The sequence below is a fragment of the Cornus florida genome, unplaced genomic scaffold (genome assembly GCF_030987335.1).
Source record: "Cornus florida cultivar Cherokee Brave unplaced genomic scaffold, ASM3098733v1 CherokeeBrave_3.0.0_Hap2_Chr10, whole genome shotgun sequence".
NCBI classification, from domain to species: Eukaryota; Viridiplantae; Streptophyta; class Magnoliopsida; order Cornales; family Cornaceae; genus Cornus; species Cornus florida.
This window is the reverse complement of record NW_026775580.1, coordinates 51,686,089-51,705,588: the sequence shown is the minus strand read 5'-3', so window position 1 is coordinate 51,705,588 and position 19,500 is coordinate 51,686,089. Positions and strand designations below refer to the sequence as shown.

The 19,500-nt window shown below is 35.3% G+C and overlaps 1 protein-coding gene across 1 annotated transcript; it reads left to right on the top strand.

The window, feature by feature from the left end:
- Positions 1-10,807: 10,807 nt before the first annotated feature.
- LOC132276450 (putative receptor protein kinase ZmPK1) lies at positions 10,808-19,209 on the top strand. Its single transcript, XM_059777876.1, has 2 exons — positions 10,808-11,892; positions 17,208-19,209. Exons 1-2 carry the CDS (start codon positions 11,192-11,194, stop codon positions 18,931-18,933), a joined length of 2,427 nt encoding a protein of 808 aa, XP_059633859.1. The 5' UTR covers positions 10,808-11,191; the 3' UTR covers positions 18,934-19,209.
- The last annotated feature ends 291 nt before the right edge of the window (positions 19,210-19,500 follow it).

The following is a 19,500-nucleotide window of genomic DNA, read 5'->3' as shown; positions in this document are numbered from 1 at the left end:
GCTATTTCTTCTTCTTCACTCTCATCATCCTCATCTATATAAATTAAAGTTCTTGCCATTTTTTTATTTGCCTTTTCCTTCTCCTCTTGACGAGAAAGAGTACTTGCAATTTGCTCAACTTGAGCTTCTAACTTGGCTAACATTTGAGAATTAGAATTAATAAGTGGAGCTTGTGAAATATGCACATCAAGTAAAGCTAAAACTTTTTCTTCAAATCCAGGATAGTACCTAAAAGGTGGTGGAGTTGGTTCATCATAAAATGGTGGGGGAGGGTAATAATCACAAGGAGGATAATGAGAATAGTCAAGTCCATAATAAGATGATGCATGTTGAAATGAATTGGACTCAACCTCATAAGGATTAAAATATGGTGGAGGGACATAAGGTGAGGGGAAGTAATTTTCCCCCAAACTTGGATCAAACAATGATTCCATTCATATTAAAAATCCAAATGCAATAAAAATATTGGCCTCCACACGGGCCGATGCTTGGACAAAAATTTAAGCAATATAATGAGCCTCAACAAGGGCTATCACAAGCATGCAAAGAAGTGAAACAATTAAACTACGAGATTTTCAAGAAATACTCACAAAGGTCCTTAAGCAACTTCAAATTCCAATGCTAGCTTCAAGCTCCAATGATTGCTTAAAGATCCAATGTTTACCTTCCTTGTAGTCAAGTACCTAATTGACAAATAATAATGAAAACAAGAGAAAAGAATATACAATGGAAAATAAAATAAAAATAGAAACAATCAAATGAACTCTATTGTCTAGTTTAATTCCAATAAAACCGTTAATCCCCAGCAACGGCGCCAAAATTTGACGAGCCCCTTCCTATGTGTTTAGAAAATGGACTTTTTAATGCAAGAGGTCACTTCGCAAGGTCAAAATATGAATGTGGTTTCGGAAGCCTTTCTAGTCAAATTTACATTTATAAAAACCACTACCACAATTAATGAAGTATAGCGAGTAGGGATCGTCCACAGAGATTATACGTGTTGGAATTTAACTTCAACTCTAATGTATCAATTGATTGCAAAAGATAGAGATTGGTTGATTAAACTAAAATGCAAGGAAATTAAAATGCAAGTAAATTAATGAGAGATAGGGATTTAAGATATATGAAGAGAGGACTTAGGGTGTTGGAATCACCACTAAGCTCATGTAATTAAGCACTTGCTTTCCATTAATGGGGAATACATTGTTGTGAACAAAATGCGACTACCAATTGCAATATTAAGCATAGACCAACAAATAAACTAAGTGTAGAACAACCCATCAAATCTAAGCTTGACCCATCAAACTAGTCACAATTGTAGCATACATCAATCTAGAGAATTATGGAATTTGTAATAATAAACCATGAAATATCAAACCAAGCAAAGATGGTCTACCTACCTACAAACATGAATTAAATTGTAGAACAACCCATCAAGGATAAGTATAATCCATCAAATTAATTGACAACCCCATTCAATGAAAACCCATGCTTAGCCATCACTAGATTCTCAATCAACTACACATAGAACTGCAATTAATATAGAAAAACTAGTGTAGAGATCAATTCCCAAATAATTACACATAAGACAACATATAATTAAAATATAAAATAATAAGGAAGAATTAAATCAACAATCACAAGGCTAAGCACTAATCACAACAATATATATATAAATCCCCAAAAATAGAAATACAAAGGTTTAGATTACACAAGACTTAGGGCTCATCCAAGCTTTAAGTGTAGATCTAGCCAATCCAGGAGGGGGTGGATGTGGTCATGAAACCCTCAAGGGCAAGCTCCAAATATGGCTCCATTTTCTTATTCTTCTTCTTCTTCTTTGAAGCTCTAGAGAAAGAGAGAGTGAATGGATCTAGAGATGTGTTCTTGAGATGTGCCTCCACTTCTCTCTTTTCTTCTAACCCTAATCTCTAACTTTCTAGAGAGAGAAAGTTACAACAATATAGAAATCACAATGTGAAAATATATATCTCTCTACAATAATGGTTGAATCCATCTTATATACAAGGCTTTAAGAGCCCAAATATGTGAGAACTCGGCCCTAGGATCTTCCCTTTCAAGCTCTGCCCAAGTTGGTTCGAAATGAGATTCAGATATGCTTTTTAATAACTTTCGCGAATAGTTCGATCGATCAGACTTTTCTTCGATCGATCGATCTCACTTTTCTTCAATCGATCTGGGTTCGATCGATCTAACTTTTGATCGATCTGGGTTCGATCAATCTAACTTGGCAGCTTTTCAGCATCAGCCTCTTTTTGCTCTAGATTCTCACCAAGACTTATTTTAATTCCAAAAAGGCCTTAAGAAGCCATTTTTAGCTCGTTTTAACATTATTGACCTAAAATAGACAAGAACACAAATAAGTACTAAAACGGATAAATAAAGATAGATGAATGGACTAAAATACCCTCGCTTAAGGGGTTTAAATGCGCACTTTTCAGCGCTCATCAAGAAGATGCAATTTAATTGTTTAAGCATGATTTTGAGTCTATTGATTGTTGTGATGTCTCTATTCAGTCTGATGTTGGTTAAAGATGGTTTGTATGCCAAATTTATGTTGAAAAGGAATTTTTGAGAATTTTTTAAATCAGTTGGTGGCCTGTGATCCACTTTGTCAGAATGCTTATTGTTTGATGATTGAGATCTCTAAAATACTTCACTTTGCACATATTCACACTTGTATGAATTCTGTGGGGTATAAATTAGAAGTCTTGTTTTGTTTTATGTTAAACTGAGATGAGCAAATGAATTTGATGATTTTGATAACCAAGGTAAAAAAATATATATATATAAAGAAAGAAAGAATTGGTATGTATGCAATAAATGAAAAATGATTCTTCACCGATGTGAATGAAAAAAAAAATGAAGAAAAGAAGTAGAAAAGGGTCAAATTCAGGTCTGTACCTAGATTGCTTGAACAATTAAGTCCTTAGGGGTGTGTTCTGACACCTAATGCCCTAAGACCATCTGATTTGGGAGTCATTGGTCGAAAGCTTGTTACATGGGTGATTTAGAAAGCTCAATAAACCTGAGCATTGCACAATAATCTTTTTGAAAAATGCATACCTAAAGAAAATAAAAAAAATACCTTGGGAATTGAAATTTGAAAAGTTTGCCTGTAAATTGAGGGATAGCATGGAATGAATATAAGTATGGATAGTAAGTCACATGTTTAAAATTGTGAGTTCACTATAAAAAGGATTTTGGGGATTGAGATTGTTGAATAAATGATTAAACTGACATGTGAGGACCATGGTTACTAAATTGAGATTGAAGGTTTGAAATTTTTCTTGATTAATACAACTTGTTATACTTGTTGTAGTTGACTGATTGACGCATTGCTGAGACATCGTGATATGAAAATAGGTTTGAATAAGCTTACCGTGCAATTGAGGCACAGATTTGAGAAGTTTGTGGGTATCTTCACTGGAAACCCTCACGAGACTACAACTCGTCCACTAGGGGTAACCTAGGGGTTTAAAGGCTTGTTGCATAGGCTAAATGCAACCGCAATTCCCACGAAATCAGCTTTTTAGTTCTTTATTACTAAGGGACTAGCAATATGAAAGTTTGGGGGTGTGATGAGCGCTGAATATTACATATTCGAGCCTCTAAATATACGTATGTTAGGACCTAAAGTGATACTTCTATCAATTGTTAGAATGATTTCTATGTATTTCGTGTTTTTAGGTGTTTTCCCAAAGAAACAGTTAAAACCAGGCTTTTATGATGAAAAGAATGATAATGAAGTTTACCGCGTCGTTGTTGGTCATTCAAAGCAAGCCGAGAGTCAAAATGGTGAATTTTGGAAGACTTTAAGTTCTGAAGCTCGAGCAATGCACCTTGAGGCTCAAGCCTGAACAAAGGATTCTCGAGCCTAACCAAGGGTGCTCGAGCCTTGACCTCCAAGCTCGAGCACAAGGCGTTGGAATTTGAATAGTAGCCCCTAGACCTCGTGCCAAGCCTCAGGGATCGAGCACTAACACCTAAAGCTCGAGCCTACAGCCCCAAAGCTCGAGCCTAACACCTTGGGATCGAGCACCATCCACTGATGCTCGAGCCTTGAGCCCCAAATGCTTAAGCATGGTACTTAGTGCTCGAGCCCATGAAGCTTGGATCGAGCAATGTTAAAAGAGTTCAACCCCAAAAATATTCTAAGCGTTAAAGAAAAAGACGCTTTAAAAATAAATGAAGAAAATTGGCTAAGTGTTAGAGAAAGGATCGAGCACCAATTCTTGAAGCTTGAGCATCAATCCAGAGAAGCTCGAGCATTGTTTCTTATGCTCGAGCATGGTTGAAAACTCTAAACATGCTTTAGTATTTTGGCTATAACTTTGGACTCAGAACTTTAAATTGAGTAAACTTAGCTTCTCTAGAAAGAAGACTTGGAGCCTAATGTTTTTATCTCTAATAGCCATCTCTAAATTCGCATTCTGAATAGGCCAAAATCGTGTTACAAAGTTGGACAAAGTTGCTGACAGGTGATACTCGAGCCTGAACCCAAATGCTCGAGCCTGGGACTCTGAAGCTCGAGCTTGGACATCCTGGAAGTCGTAAATTCATGCGGGAATTACCAAAAATCATATTTCTTTATTTCCTTATGGGCCTAATTGTTACCAAAAGCTGTAAAACCAATCCAAAAGGGATTGGGACTTGTTCTCCACTATAAAAGAAGATGAGAAGGCCACAAAAAAGGGGATCCATCTCTGATCGATTAATATCTGTTCTCTCATATGTCTCTCTCACGGCGGCATTTAGGGTTTTGAAGAAGAAGATCCCAAAGGAGTTTTGGCGGTCTATGGTGATGAAAACCAAAACAACACAGATGATATTTTACGTCGTCATGAGTAGCTAATTCCTATCTTAGGGCATTGATGTAGCCCGAATCTGAATACTATGATTTGATTGTTCTGTACTTTGGGAATTTAATATATTACGTATTTTGATTGCATGATTTTGGGTTATTACTTAACTCAATTGGTGTTTAATGAATTAATAGTTTTTGACTAGTTATTACCTTATCTTAGATATAACTACTCATAAATTATATTTAACCCAGTCTTATTGGACGATATCTGGCGGAGCCCTGTCGGACATAAGAATGGAGATCATGTAATGGTGTTTAAACATTTTTCATGAATGAATGTTTTCATAGTCTATGCCTAGGGAAGACGAGTTATACTGCAAAATTAGTTAGAAGTAGGTAGGTAGATAATTCGTGCCAACCGAAGATAGGTTATTATTAACTGAAATTCATGAAATATCTTTCTTTAAATCTACATTAAATTAATATTATTAAGTTTAATTCCATATTATACATAATTATTAAAATCCCAAGGTTGAACAGTTTACCATAGTATGAGGTTCGTGGTAGAGTCAATCCCCTAAGTATTTCTTCTCTTGATCTCAATCTTTTTATTACGTTTATATTCTTTTATGTTATTTAATTACAACACAACACACAAAATCAATTCTTCTTTCTAAATTAAAATAGTAATTAATTGAAGACTCGATGAACCACCACAGTCCTTAAGGTTCAACACCCTCAACATAGCATTATCCTACAAGGATTCGTTCTATTGTGAGTGGTATTTTATTATTGATAAATAAAAACACACATCCGAAGACCATGTTTGATTGTGGAAGAAATCCTTGTAGGGATTAAAACAATATACAAGACAGTGGTACAAGAGGTTCGACACTTTTAAATATGGTTGGACATGGCTACTTGAGAAGTAACTACGATAATTGTGTCTACTACCGGAAGCTCTCAGATGGTTCTTTTATATACTTGTTGGTATATGTTGATGACATGCTTATTGCTGTAAAAGATATGTCAAAAATCAACAAGTTAAAATTTCAGTTGAATACTGAATTTGAGATAAAAGATTACGATGCAGGGAAGAAGATTTTGGGCATGGAAATTCAGAAGGATTGCCAAGTTGGCAGGTTGAGTTTGTCACAGAAAAGTTATATTGAGAAAGTGCTTGAGCAGTTCAACATGCAAAATTCCAAGCTTGTAAGCACACCACTTGCTATTCATTTTCGTCTTTCTGTAGCTTTATCATCGCAGTCCAAAGAGGAAAATGAGCGCATGTCACATGTTCCTTATGCTAGGGCAGTTGGTAGCTTGATGTATGCAATGGTTTGTACTCGCCCTGATTTTTCACATGCAATCAGTGTAGTTAGCAGATATATGGATTATCCAGGAAAAGAACATTGGTTAGCCGTGAAGTGGATTCTTCGGTATTTGAAAGGTACAGTAGATTTTGGCTTAGTTTATCAGAAAAATAGTGATGATTTTAGCAGTGTTGTTAGTTTTGTGGACTCCGATTATGCTGGTGATTTAGACCAAAAAAGATCTCCAACAGGATACGTCTTTACTCTCTCAGGTTGTGTAGTTAGTTGGACTATAACTTTGTAATCCACAGTTGCTCTCTTTACTACAGAAACAGAATATATGGCGGCCCCTGAAGCAGTGAAGGAAGCCATTTGGTTGAAAGGTTTGGCTAGTGATTTGGGTTTGAAACAGAGCTCAACTATTATTTATTGTGACAGTCAGAGTGAGATATATTTGACCAAAAATCAAATGTATCGTGAGAGGACCAAACACTTTGATGTCAAATATCATTTTATTCGGGATATCATATCAGAACGAATTACTATATTGAAGAAAATTGGCACAGCTGAAAAATTCGGTGGATATGATGACAAAGTCCATTCCAGCTCTCAAGTTCAAGCATTGCTTGGACTTGGTCTGTATTCTCAAATGTTGAAATTGCCCTTAGAGGCTTTGTGGAGAAAACAATTTGTTTTGTAAAGATACAGTGGCTCATTTGAATTTTTCCAAGGTGGAGATTTGTTGAATATATGGCTCAAATTTGAGGTCAGCAATTACATCACCTCTTACATCAGCTACTTGGCAACCAAGAAGCATGATCAACAAGTTGTGGTACCAACTATATGTATGGCTGGTCAGCAAGTATACTTGAGTGATCAGTAAGCTCAAGTTGATGATTTCTTGGCTATAAATAACCTGCTCTCTATGGAGTTTCAGCATCCAAAATTTGAGTGTGTTTATTAAATATCAGTAAACAAAAGTTTGTGAGAGCTTGGGTGTAATTGGGTTTTAGGTGTGAGCCACTAAGCCTTATATCTCTTTATGTCTATAGTGAAATTTTGATATGTTTTCACTCCGTAGACGTAAGCATAGCCGAATCACGTAAATCCTTGTCTCGTTTGTATGTGCACTATTTTATTTTCTTGTCATTTATTTTTTCTCTCGTTCTTATAAACTCCTATTCGATCCTTATTTCATAACAAATAAGTACTCAGATCTTTCAATATCCACCATCTTAATCCAAAATCCATAATCGGCGAGCTCAAGTCTGTGTGCGACGTGGAGAAAGAACCTGTTATGAAATAAGGATTGAATAGGAGTTTATGAGAACAAGAGAAAAATAATGACAAGAAAAAATAAAATGGCACACACACAAACACGATAAAGATTTACGTGGTTCGACTATGCGTACGTCTACGAAGAGAAGAGAGAATAATATTTCACTATGAAAATAAAGAGATATAAAGCAAAGTGGCTCACACTCAAAATCCCATTACACCCACAAGCTCTCTTACTCTAACTGATATTACAAAATGCTCCTCTTCGATACATTACACCATTATGCACAAGGCTATTTGTAGCCAAAATGTTCTTGCTGATCACGCATGGATATTACTGGCACTGCATAGCTTCTTGATCGCACATTGTTGATGGTCCCACACAGCAAGACTAAATCTTGTGCTTCATGTCAAAATCATTTGACTGTAAATATAAGACAATTGCTGATGTAGTGGGTGATACAAATATTCTTGTGCACCAAGGAATTAAGAAAAATGTGACAACTTTAACAAAGTGAAATTGATTGCACAATTTCCAAAAAAAGTGATCAACAATCTGCATGCCCAAACTTGATGACCATGAATAATAAAGCTAATCTAAGTGGATGACATAATTTTGAGTCATAATATTTTAACAAATCTCCACCTTGACGAAAAATTTAATGAGCCATTGTATCTCTGCCAAACAACCTGTCTTCTCCACAAAACAAATTAATTAAGAATTTTAGTTAAGTTTGAGTCATCCTCAAACTTAACCCTCTGGCTCTCATTCTTTAACCCATATATGCATTATGCAACCACATACATACCTCTAGTATTTTTGTCAAACTTTAAACCCTTATCCAAAGCAACCTCGAAAACTCTAAGTTTGACATCTCCTTTAGCAACCTTCTTCAACCGCCCATAAACCACCAGCTGGTAATGAAAAGTCATCTTCTCACCTTTATGGAGAATAGGACGTCCTTGACTTTTCCTTGTATCTCTATTGCGACCAACTACTTACCTCCCACACATCTTAATGGCACTTGAATGGACTATCTCATTGCCACCAAGATAATTGCAAGTCAATATCACACCTGTCCTCATAGGTCTGCCTCCTTGTAAGGACTGTTGCAATTTTGGTTACCATTTGAAATTAAATTTCATTCTCCCACCACGTTGTGTAGTCTTTTCACAACCCTGTTGAGAACTAGGATTGTAACTCCTCTTTTTAACTCTTCTTTTGCCAAGACCCGAAAGCAGATTTCTGCTAACTGTTAAAGACCCTGTAGAAGCTCCACCTGTTATTGTATCACCATAAGATAATCCATCACGACCATCATTACTCCACCCTATGTTACAACCTTATAGCCTTTGGAGTTTAGCACACCTACTGAAATAAGATTCATCTTTAGATGCGGTACATGTCGCACATCTGACAATGTTCTCACTAACCTGTTGTGCGTCTTGATCTTGACTGTTCCAATTCCCAAAATTTTAAAAGCTTTCCTGTCCGCCGTCAAAATCGAACCACCTTTCACCTTTTTATAAGAAGAGAAAGAATCCCTACTGGGACACATATGAACAGAACAACAAGAATCAATAATCTAACTGTCATTAAATGACATACCTGAACACAAAGTTGTCATAAGAACATAATTGTCACTTTCCGAATCACTCATTGTAACAGTTGCCACAGAAAATGCTTCTTGAACCTTCTCTTTGCCATTCCCATTATTTGCCTTTAGTTGGGACAGTACTTGATGATGTGCCCTATCTCATGACAGTAGTAACATTCCATATTTTTATGAGATCTAGATTTTCCCCTACTACCAGAGCTCTTTGTTTCACTTTTGCCTCTTACAAATAAACCCTCGGCTTGTTCATCTTCAGTATTCCCAAACACCTTTTTCCTCAACTCCTGAGAGTTCAATGAGAATTTAATATCCTCTATACTAATCGTGTCTTTTCCATACAACAATGTGGTAACAAAATGCTCATAAGAGGGAGGTAAAGAACACAACAAAATAAAGGCATGATCTTCGTCATCAATTTTAATACCAGTATTTTTCAAATCCATAATAATAATATTGAAATTATCAATATGCTCTTTAAGAGGCATACTTTCCTTCATACGAAGGGTGTAGAGTCTCTGTTTCAAGTAAAGTCTGTTGGTGAGAGACTTCGTCATATACAGACTCTCTAATTTCAGCCACAACTTTGCCGCCGTGTCTTCATCAATAACTTCACGCAGCACCTCATTAGCTAGATTCAAAATAATCGCACTACGCGTCTTTACATCGACCTCATCCTTATCTTCATTAGACATAGTTGTTGGCAACTTGTCCTTCTCGAACAACACCTTCTTTAGACCTTGCTGAGCCAGCAGGGCCTGCATCTTAATGCGCCAAAGACTGAAACTAATTTTGTCATCAAATTTCTCAATCTCGTATTTGGTCGACATCTCAAAAACCACTCCAAAAATTTCTCAGTGAATAGTATCGTATTTATGAACAGTATCTGTACGCAATATACGAACCGAGCTTTGATACTAGTTTGTTATAAAATAAGGATCGAATAGGAGTTTATGAGAACAAGAGAAAAATAATGGCAAGAAAAAATAAAATGACACACACACAAACGAGATAAGAAGTTACGTGGTTTGGTTATGTCTACGTTCACAGGGAGAAGACAGAATAATATTTCACTATGAAAATATAGAGATACAATATAAAGTGACTCACACCCAAAATCTCATTACACCCACAACCTCTCTCACTCTAACTGGATATTACAAAATGCAAATTGATAATCTTCAATACATTATACCATGAGGCACAAGGCTATTTATAGCCAAAATGTACTTGCTGATCACGCATGGATATTACTGGCACTGCAAGGCTTCTTGATCACACATTGTTGATCGTCCCACAAGGCAAGACTAAATCTTGTGCTTCAATTGACCACACATTGTTGATGGATATTACTGGCACTGCAAGGCTTCTTGATCACACATTGTTGATCGTCCCACAAGGCAAGACTAAATCTTGTGCTTCAATTGACCACACATTGTTGATGGTCCCACAAGGCAAGACTAAATCTTGTGTTTCAAGCCAAAATCATTTGATTATAAATCTGAGACAATTGCTGACGTAGTGAGTGATCCAAATATTCTTGTGCACCAAGGAATTAAGAAAAATGAGACAACTTTACCTTCCCATAAAAATAAAAATAAAAATAAAAATAAAAATAAAAAATGGGACAACTTTGACAAAGTGAAATTGATTGCACAATTTCCGAAAAAAAAAAGTGATCAACAGTCTGCATGCCCAAACTTGATGACCACAAATTATAAAGCTGATCCAAGTGGATGAAATAATTTTGAGTCATAAAATTTTAACAGAACCAAACCCATATACGAAATTGTAGGAAAATCAAAACCCAAAATCAATTGGATTTAGTTTGAATCTTGGATGGCGCAATTGTTGCAGTCCGACACCACCGAGTGAGTTTCTAAATTACAAACATGCACCATGGTGAGGAGAGAGATTAGAGAGAGACTGAGCCAAATATGGTGAGGAGAGGTTATGATCTTTGCCTGCCGCCGAAGACTTCGAAGTAGAGAGAGAGAAATAGAGGGAACAGAGAAAAAAGGAGACAGGACCATGGCGTGACCGGTTCAAAAAAACAAAAAAAAAAAATCCAAAAGTCAGCAGCGTAGCCTATTGGCTGCTGACAGACGCCTTGGGCGACTAAGTTAGCATCCCCCCACCCCCCACACACACACAAACATATGTGTTGGCTAAATCTGGTGCACCATTTTCAATTAGTCATGGCCACATTGATTTTTTTCCTCCAACTGTCTTTGTTCCTATCTTCTTTTTCTCGCTTATCATGTTCAATATCTGATACTCTACATAAAGCTTCGTCTCTCTCAGTGGAGAAACCATCGGATCTCTTGGTTTCGCCAAATGAAATCTTCTCCGCCGGCTTTCACGCCGTCGGTCTCAATGCCTACAGCTTTGCTATATGGTTCACCAAGCCATCCCATGTTCACAATCGCACCATAGTTTGGATGGCAAATCGAGACCAACCCATAAATGGAAGACTCTCGAAGCTCTCTCTGCTTAGAACTGGAAATCTCATCCTCACCGATGCTGGTCAGTCCATTTCTTGGGCCACAAACACTGTTTCAACTTCTTCTTCACTGCAATTAAAACTATACAACAGTGGTAACCTTGTTCTCCGTACTCCGGAGGGTGTTGTCTTTTGGCAAAGTTTTGATTCACCAACAGATACTCTTCTTCCTGAACAACCTCTCACAAGGTACACAAAGCTTATCTCATCAAGGAGCCAAACTAACTGCGCTTCGGGTTTTTATAAGCTGTTCTTCGACGATGATAACGTCCTCCGTATGATCTTTGATGGTCCTGAAACGTCTAGCATCTTTTGGCCAGACCCATGGTTGTTGAGCAATCAAGCTAATAGGTCAAGGTACTGTAATGGAAAATTAATATTTTTTTGCTCTAATTTATATTAATGAAAGTTAGACGTACTAAATTTAATAATAATGACAAGAAAAGTAAGTTTTTCAAAAAATTTAAAAAAAAAAGGGAATATTTTATGTTTGGTATGTATGTAGTTCATACAAATATATAGACATGTATACTATAGTTGTTACATGTTCTAATAAGATAAAATATTGATAATAAAAGTGGACAAACTATTTAAATGCTTTTGATCATTATTTTTTTTCTTCCTCTTCCATTTCTCTATTTTGTCTCTCTTTATTGTTTTTTCCTTAATAAAAAGTCAAACACCAATTTTCTACTTTCTTTTTTATATATATTTTATTTTTCTCTCGCGCTTCTCTTTTCTTTTACCTAATCATTGTTGGCTAATCTCATTTTACATTTAATTTTTTTATAAAAAAATATTACTTCTTTAACAATTGGGTTGTCAAATCTGATATCCAATTAATAACGCTAGATTATAAAAGTATCATTATATCCCTTATTATAAAATACCCATTTACCATATATACCTCCACCTATCTAGTTACCATGTATAAATGACTTGATCATCACTTACCTATCATACTACCCGAAATCTTCTCCTACGTATAAGTTCTTCATGTATTCAATATTAAACAATACAATATAATATTTTCTCATTCTCTCTTCATCTCTAACATAGTCTTTTAATATCTATTAATAATCTACTGGATGGCACCATTAATCCCATCTTCGACGACGATCAACCTTCAAACTTATATTTTCGTATCTTGACCTTTAATCTCAAATTCATAATCAACTCTGTCACCGCCTCGACATGTCGGATCAACTCCGCCACCATGCCACCATGCTCCTCAAGTGATAATCCCACTTTTCCATGCACTTTCACATGCAACAGCGATAATCCCGTCACAACGTGTCAGATCAACTCTGTCACTGCGCCACCACGCGCCATATGCGTTTCCCAAACCACGCTCCACACCTACTTCCAAGATCTTCACGAATCCACCCCACGTCGCCTGACATGTCAGCATCGGTGCAACGTCAGACACATTAGTCATGCCACGTCAGTTGCCACGCAACAAAGGTGCCAGCAGTAATGCCAAGTCACCTGCCACTTCAGTTGCCATGTCATCAACCACGTTAATATCGGTGCCATGTCAGTTACATCAGGGTGAAAATAGTACTTTTCTCCACCAAATCTTTTCTGAACCGCTTTTATGATCTCGTCTCCAAACTCAAGCTGGTTTCATACTCACCTTAAGTTTGAGGGGCTGTTAGATTATAAAAGTACTATTACCTCCAACTACCTAGCTAGTTACCAGGTATAGATGACCTGATCATTACTCACCTAGCATGCTACCCCAAATCTTCTCCTATAAATAAGTTCTTCATGTATTCAATATAAAACAATACAATATAACATTTTCTTATTCTCTCTTTATTTCTAACAAATTACAAATCAAATATGTATTCACTTAAAAATAATCCATTGGATTATCATAACGGATCATATCAGATATACCTCTTATTGAATTTGAATCAATTTAGGCTTGATCCAGTATGAATCTATCTCGATCCATTAATTGGCCTACATGATGTGATACCCCCGAATTTTCGAATGCGGGTTGGCCAGGCCCATGCCCGAATACCCGAGGATATCAAAACAAATTGATAATAAACGAACACAGAGTATAAAAGAATAAAAAAGAATAAATAAAATGCTGACAAGAAACTAAAATGATAATCTAATAATAAACCTCATAATATATTTCCATTAATTAATAAACTCTTCTGATACAACTGATCCTCCAAAATACAACTCGGGAATCCATACTGTGTGGACCCCTACAAAATCCAAACTAAACAAATGGCAACAATAACTGTCTAAATCAGGAAACTGAATCATAAAGGAACTCCTATGTAGCATCGGAAGAATGAAGTAGACTGATCCCCGCTCAGCACGAACAACCTCTACTCCTGACGAACACCTGAAAAATAATGGTGGGTCAGGCCCACAAACAAGTTCTACTCTACTACAGTCCAAGCAGAGATCCGATACACGTATACATCCTAGTCAATCCAACAGTAACTAGTAATCCGTATATATATATACACACTAAAGGAACCTCACTAGACTATAGGGTTGTCTCAACCTGAATAGTAGGCAACATGCAAAACGCACATATAGTGGGCATGAGTACCTAGACCTACCAGGGTACACAACTACACTATATCTAGCTACACATCCCTGGCAATATACGCACCCTAACCATTGATCCTGAGACTCAAGCTCATATCATGGCACCATACTTATATATATATATAATCTAATAACCATCCTATCCAGTATAAATTAATCCTCCATAAGTCATTCAACTTGTTCAGCTGACCTGACTTGAATATAAGTAGGATTTAACATTTTAGTTAATCCATTCCCTTATATAATAAATTAATCCTCCATAAGTCATTCAACTTGTTCAGCTGACCTGACTTAAATATAAGTAGGACTTAACATTTTAGTTAATCTATTTTCTTATAAAAAATAGGTAGGACTTAACTGATAAGTTAATCCATCCCTAGAATGCCACCGTCCCATATCGGTGCATTAAACCACACAATCCAACAATTGATGTAACAATTAAGGAAATAAATCAAACATTCCATAAATAACTATGATAAATATGATATCAAGTTATCACATAATAGGAATGACTGATTATTTCTTTAAACTTCCTATATCATATGTCCTACACAAACTGAATCTTATACATGATGATATTTTATTATACCGTTAAATAAGGATTCTATATATCCAATTCATCCTACACATTTAATCTCAATTGCTAAAGTATTTTAAAAGATTAAATCCATTCGTTTGTTTAAACATTGAAATAGCAAGCATCGTTATGATTGAGTGTATTTAAATTTATTTAAACCCAAATCTAGTCCCTATTTAATGTTCAGGAATCCTAGGCATGTTTCTACGTTCCATCATTCTACAGATATGAAAAATACATAATTCAAACATGTAAAAATTCACACCAGAAATCAAATCAAAATCATGCATTTTTTAATTCATAACACAAGAACAGATATGAACCAATTTCATAAAAACCTATGCTTTAATCCAATTAAACATGCATAATTATTTAATTTTATGTGTTTAATAAATCTTGGAATTTCCTAGGTATGTACAGAAACACGAATCAAAGGGAAAGAGATAGAAGAAGAACTTACATTAAACTTTCGAATCGAAAGTTAAACTTCTTCTTCCTTGATCTTCTCTCAATAGGGTTTTTCTCCTCATTCCTTCCTTTTCCTCCTTCCCTCTCTAACACTATTTCTCTAGTATATATCACGTGAATATTTCTAACCCCCTTTTACAACCTATAGCTATATATTTATAGGTTAAATAAAATAACCCTAACCCTTTTCCCAAGTCAACTAAAAAAAAATGAAAAAAAATATATTTAAAAGGTAAGCAAAATATGTTACGTATATAATTTATGTATATGTTTATTAAATAAATAAATTATACACATTCCATTATTTATTAATGGATTATCCTATAATATTTAAGCTACTATAATATTATAAAGTAACTTAAAACATAACGCGTATCAAATCTATGTATATTTTTATTATTTAAATAAACATATACATCAGATTAAATATTACTACCCAAATTATCATAAAAGTAATTAATAAATTACTTTCTCTTTGACATATATATTAAAAATGTAAGTAAAATATGTTACGTATATAATTTATGTATATGTTTATTAAATAAATAAATTATACACATTCCATTATTTATTAATGGATTATCCAATAATAGTTAAGTTACCATAATATTATAAAGTAACTTAAAACATAACACGTATCAAATCTATGTATATTTTTATTATTTAAATATAAAACATATACATCAGATTAAAGATTATTATCCAAGTTACCATAAAAATAATAAATAAATTACTTTCTTTTTTATATATGTATATAATATATATCTATATATATACATACATTATCCATGGGTAATAATCCATACACATCCAACCTCCTATCCAAGTAGTCCATGGGACCCAATTGGTTGGCCCATTACTACTAACCATAACCATAAAAGAAAAATAAAATAAAATAATAAAAGAAAAGAAAACATTTAATTTACAATTAATCAAAACACCATTTAAGCACATAATCTAATTAAACAATTAACACATAGACAAATATAAATAATACATAGACACATAATCAAATAATCAAGCAATACCTAATTCAATTAAACACATAAGCAATTAGTCAAATAATTAATTAAATAATTAAAAAAATACAATTAAAACAAATAAATAAATACCGAGACTATCCTTTTAAAATTAGGGGTATTATACATGATGGCAAAAAATGATCCATTAAGTCTCTATGAGTTGAAGTTGCCCCAAAAGCTAAGAAGCACAGACTAGTCTATGAAAGTGTTATGTCACTGTCAAACATCGATACTTCATGTACACTTCTGCACACATGTTCGATATTCATGGTCGTGTCTATTTCAAACATTTGTCCGACACATTTTAGATAGTTGGCAAACACACGCACTTGGTCAACACATTTTTGACACTCAACCAATACATCTCACACTCTTCGACTTATATAAAACAAACACATGTCAGGCATAAAACAAGATTATGAACATAAATCTAGATGTCCAACCTCTTTGTCTTTCTTTTAAAAAAAAAATGACATTAAACACGTCATTGTAGGTAGAGAAAAGCAAATTAGAGATAGAGAAAGAAATCTAGTGCAATTGTTTGTTCTTTCTTTTTCTTTCAATTGACAATTTATATGTTTAGTTTGCTAAAATAGATAACACAAATACATAAAAGAATTAAATATAATATATATTAAAATATAGGACATTAATGTCTTATCGTCACATCAGATTCAATATTAAATCTTGAATTTTAATTGGAGATGTGTAGTATGGATCGGTTTGACAATTAGGGTTACGAGTAAATTTGGAAAGTGGAAAGAAAGTTTAAAACCTCCAAAACCTCGAATCCACCCCTATTAATAATGAATATATAAATAAATATTATAGTTTTATTTTTTTTTAATTTCTTACCATAATTTTAAATTTTAATAACATTTTTGTTATTATAATTGTTAAATATTTGATTATACTTAATTTTTGTTATTCATGGCACTGCAAGTTTGGAAAAAATATATATATTTATACGACGAATTTGTGGCGATTTGTATGTAATGAATAAATTTTTATTTATTTTCCAACAGGTACAATGACACCAGAAATGCTGTATTTGATTCCAGAGGCCATTTCAAGTCATCCGATCGTGTGGAGTTTCAAGCAACTGATTTTGGCAAGGGGCCTCAAAGAAGACTGACACTTGATTCTGATGGAAACCTTCGACTGTACAGCCTAGAAGAGCCAAGTGGGACTTGGGTTGTTTCGTGGCAAGCCATTTCCAAAACCTGTAGGATTCATGGTGCTTGTGGACCTAACAGTCTATGCACTTATGATCCTAGTGTTGGTAGGAAATGCTCGTGCCTACCAAGGTTCAAGATGATAAATCACACAGACTTGTCTTATGGATGTGAACCCGAATTCAATCTCTCATGCAAACATCACGAGGCAGCCTTTATCAAACTCCCCCAAGCTGATTTCTATGGCTATAATCTCTATATCTGGCGTAATTACTCGTTAAAGATGTGTAAGAATCGATGCTTGGAGTTGTGCAACTGCAGAGGGCTCCATTACAGATTTAACTACGAAACTGGAGTTTATGACTGTTATCCCAAAAGGGAATTTCGCAATGGACATGGGAACTTTGGAGGAGTTCTGTATTTTAAAGCGCCAAAAGATCTAGTATCCGACAACGAGCCTTTGGAGGAATTCAGGTTGGGTTGCTCAAACGACGACACCAAGCAGCTAGACAGGGCTTATAAAAGAGAAGGCGAAATCTGGCAACTGAGATTCTTTCTTTGGTTTACTGGTGGATTTGGATTGTTTGAGATAGTTTGCATCCTTTTGGTATGGTGTTGCTTGTATAGAACCCGACAAAGGTCACATGCAGCAATGGAAGGCTATCTCCCTGCTGCAACTGGATTCAGAAAATTCACCTTTTCGGAGCTGAAAAAGGTGACTCGAGGATTCAGTGAAGAGATAGGAAGAGGTGTTTGTGGGGTAGTATATAAAGGCATATTGTCCGATAGTCGAGTGGCTGCAATCAAACGTTTGAATGAAGCTAACCAAGGTGAAGAAGATTTCTTGGCAGAGTTGAGCACCATTGGAAGGCTTAACCACATGAATTTGACAGAGATGTGGGGATATTGTGCTGAGAGAAAGCACAGACTTTTGGTGTATGAATACATGGAGAATGGTTCCTTAGCAGAAAATTTACAATCAAACACACTTGACTGGGAGAAGAGGTTCAATATTGCAGTGGGTACAGCCAAAGGCCTTGCTTATTTACATGAAGAGTGCTTGGAATGGGTTTTACACTGTGATGTAAAGCCTCACAACATACTCTTGGACACTAATTTCCTGCCAAAAGTCTCGGATTTTGGCCTGTCAAAAATATTGAACAGAGGTGGTGAGAACAATCCGAGTTTCTCGAGGATAAGAGGAACTAGAGGTTACATGGCTCCTGAGTGGGTCTTCAATCTCCCTATAACCTCAAAAGTTGATGTTTATAGCTTTGGGATCGTTGTGTTGGAGATGGTTACCGGAAAGAGTGCTATTACAAGCGTCAACGCCATTGGGAACGAAGGGGAGATGAAACAGAGAAGGTTGGTTAAGTGGGTGAGGGAGAAAAGGAGTAGAGGGGCTTTGATGACATCGTTGATCAAAGAAATCATAGACCCTATGATGAACGGTAACTATGACATGGATAAGATGGAAATTTTGGTTGGAGTTGCTCTGCATTGTGTAGAGGAAGACAAAGATGCAAGACCAACCATGAGCCAAGTGATAGAGATGCTTCTGCACCATCCAAAATGATTATTAGCAGAGGCAATTCATTGCTGAAATGAGACACACACAATTTCTATTAAAACCAATGATGTTTGAGCAAACTATGTTTAAGATCATTGTAATATAATAATATTTTTAGTAGTCCTATTCAAATCCTAGTTTGTATGATCTTAAATCTCGCTTGCTTGTATTGGTAAATGGATTATAGATCATTGAAATGGTAGCAACTTTGATTTCTATTAGAACCCACTCTGATTCAGAAAAGGAGAAAGAGTTTACAAATAAAAAGATGACATTTGTAGAATTTGAATGGTAGCTTAACGCAATGGCAATGTGAATTTATCCAATGCACGCTTGGCATGACACCGAATTGACAATTGGTGTGCGTTGATAATACTGATCTGGCAGTGCTTGTCATCTGACTCAAAAGTTTAAGATATGTTATTATGCTACATGCCCACTCATATATGTCCAAAATCTTCTCCATTCAAATTTGATGTGGGGACAAAAATCACTAATATTAATGCAGGTTACATCTTACATGATTGAGTGAGCGAAATCTTTGTTTCCCTAATCTCATGTGAACAACTTCAA

What these genes read in the sequence shown, in the direction of transcription:
- LOC132276450 (XM_059777876.1), top strand. Translation starts at nt 11,192, where the DNA reads ATGTGTTGGCTAAATCTGGTGCACCATTTTCAATTAGTCATGGCCACA. An exon ending in AATCAAGCTAATAGGTCAAG is followed by an intron (nt 11,893 to 17,207) that starts GTACTGTAATGG and finishes ATTTTCCAACAG; the next exon opens with GTACAATGACACCAGAAATG.